Below are 2,262 nucleotides of genomic sequence, written 5' to 3' on the forward strand. Positions count from 1 at the left end.
ATGCGGACCACGTTTTGTCCAACGCATCCGGCCAAGAATCTGGACTTGAGGCAGGGAGTGGAAGTAGCTGGGAACACGTCTCGGATCGTGTAATATGCAAACTAGAGAGACGCTCCGCGATAACTGTACAGATAGGGGTTTTCCTTACAAATTGCAGGCAGTGCGAGGAGCAGCATCGCGATTTATGAGGAGTCGCAAATCTCGGGCACGATCCTCCAGATCCAGGTAGTGAGCAGGTAAGTGGTCGCAGCTGTTGGCGAGAAGGATTTGTAGAAATTTGGTGGGCCTGGGATAAGGATAATGTGTGATCCTCCCCCACTACCTGAATCACTCCCTAATCGGCTACCTAAATTTGCATAAAACCATAGGCTCGACACTCAGACAGCACACTCAACCAACAGCAACCATCAAGGTAGCATCGTTCCTTCTGTCAGTCAGAAAAAAAATTAAATATTATACAAGCATGTCGTCAATGCACAACACCGCCTTCTACAAGAGCGCCCTGGACGCCCAGCACAGCACTCTGCCACCGATGGAGGAGCGGGAACCGAACTACATCGACAACCTGCACATCATATTCTTCGAGCAGATCTTCGAGGCCATCGACAACCTAAGCGATCAGGTCCGGATGGCCAGGGCGTATCCCCAGTTTGTGCCACGGATCCTCCAGATCTGGGAGAGGAGCCTCAACCTTACCGTAGGCCCCAATACCGCCTTCCTGGGACTTCTGGACATCGAGGACTATGTATTTTTCATGGATCACATGGCCAGCCGCTTTACGGATCTGCATGTCCACGACGATGGCGTGGGATCCTTTGCCGAGTTCTACGACTACATCACCCACTTGTGCGACATCAACATCTTAAGGTTTCCCAATGTGGACACTTGCATACTGGCGGGGAATCCCGATATCGTGGTCGATGACGACATCAGGGATCTCACGGCGATGCTGCCCAACCTAAAGCGGTTGATGACCTGCATGAACCTCTCGGGAGCATATATGCGTGGATTCAGGAAACTGGAGGAGCTCGTTTTCCACTCCCTATACCACTCGGTGCCCCTGGATAGCCGCTGGATTCAGGATATCTGCCTGAATATGAGCCAACTGAGGGTCCTTGACATCACCGACCAGTTCGACAGTTGCGTAAGGCTCACGGACATCAAACTGCCTAACCTAGAGGTCCTGAAGATCAACCTCAGCAGTGTGGAGTGCATGTTGTCGGAGGTCCTGCAGCTGCCCAAGCTCCAGAAGCTGGCCGTGAGATTCGACGATTCCCGGCAGCTGAACGCCGACCAAGAGACCATCTTCCAGCAGATTGTCGTGGCCAAGAGCGACTCAATCACCCGGATCGCGCTCAATAACGAGGTAGTGCAGCTGCCGTCGCGCTGGCAGCACAGCCTGCTGCTGGAGCTGCCCAAGCTGAGGGCCCTGATCTGCGAGAACTGGTACCACAACGACTTCTTCCTGGATCGCCAGCACATACCCTGCCACCAGATGGAGGTGCTTAGCTTCAGCGGCTGGGAGATTGTGCGGGAGTACCAGCTCCTGGAAATGGTGGCCGAGTGCACCCAGCTGGAGCACTTGGCCCTCAATGGATACCACAGCACCTGGGACAAGCTGAACAAGCTGGTTAACATTCGCAACCAGGAGAGGAACCCGAAGCCCCTGCAAGTCTTCAGCGACCTGATGTGGGCCAACTTCACGCCCAATGAGTACCATCAGTGGTGTGCCAACAGGTACGTCCAGGTCACCTGCGACAACAGCGAATACGAGTACCAGGAGGATGGCTTCGAGTTCGATTTTGAGTAGACCAAAGGATGGCGGATTGTACATACACATTTTTTTATATATTTCACATAGTTTTACCTACCTTTTTGTACATACATATACGTATATATCTCGTAAATAAATAAGACGCACTGGCTAAATGAACGCAACGCAGATTTTCATTCTCGAACACTCCCCGATCGCAGGCAATTTTCCACGCGGTCTCCTCTCCCCCAAACATTTATTTATTTCGCATTGCAGCGCTTTAGGGTCTGGCAAATGGAAAAATCAACACACTTTATGGCCAGCCAAAAGATTTAACTGTGCTCTGGGGTCCCAGTCGCCTGCTCCGCGGACTCTCCTCACATGTGGCATGACCTCCACTCACTTGGCCAGTTAATTTCGCGAGGCATAAATTATTTGATTTGATTGAGTCGGAAAATGAGTTCGCAAAGTGCCCAAAGCTCTTTGCCGACTGCTGAACGCAGCTCCCC

At 52.0% G+C, this 2,262-nt stretch overlaps 1 protein-coding gene across 1 annotated transcript; it reads left to right on the forward strand.

Moving 5' to 3' along the window:
* Positions 1–378: 378 nt before the first annotated feature.
* Positions 379–1,933, forward strand: bard. The gene has a single exon (XM_017181290.3). The coding sequence runs from the start codon at positions 464–466 to the stop codon at positions 1,808–1,810; it is 1,347 nt and encodes a 448-aa protein (XP_017036779.1). The 5' UTR covers positions 379–463; the 3' UTR covers positions 1,811–1,933.
* Positions 1,934–2,262: the final 329 nt, after the last annotated feature.

Source organism: Drosophila kikkawai, chromosome 3R (genome assembly GCF_030179895.1).
Source record: "Drosophila kikkawai strain 14028-0561.14 chromosome 3R, DkikHiC1v2, whole genome shotgun sequence".
Lineage (NCBI taxonomy): Eukaryota > Metazoa > Arthropoda > Insecta > Diptera > Drosophilidae > Drosophila > Drosophila kikkawai.

Excerpts from the sequence above, each read along its gene's own strand:
- bard (XM_017181290.3), top strand. The coding sequence starts at position 464 with ATGTCGTCAATGCACAACACCGCCTTCTACAAGAGCGCCCTGGACGCC.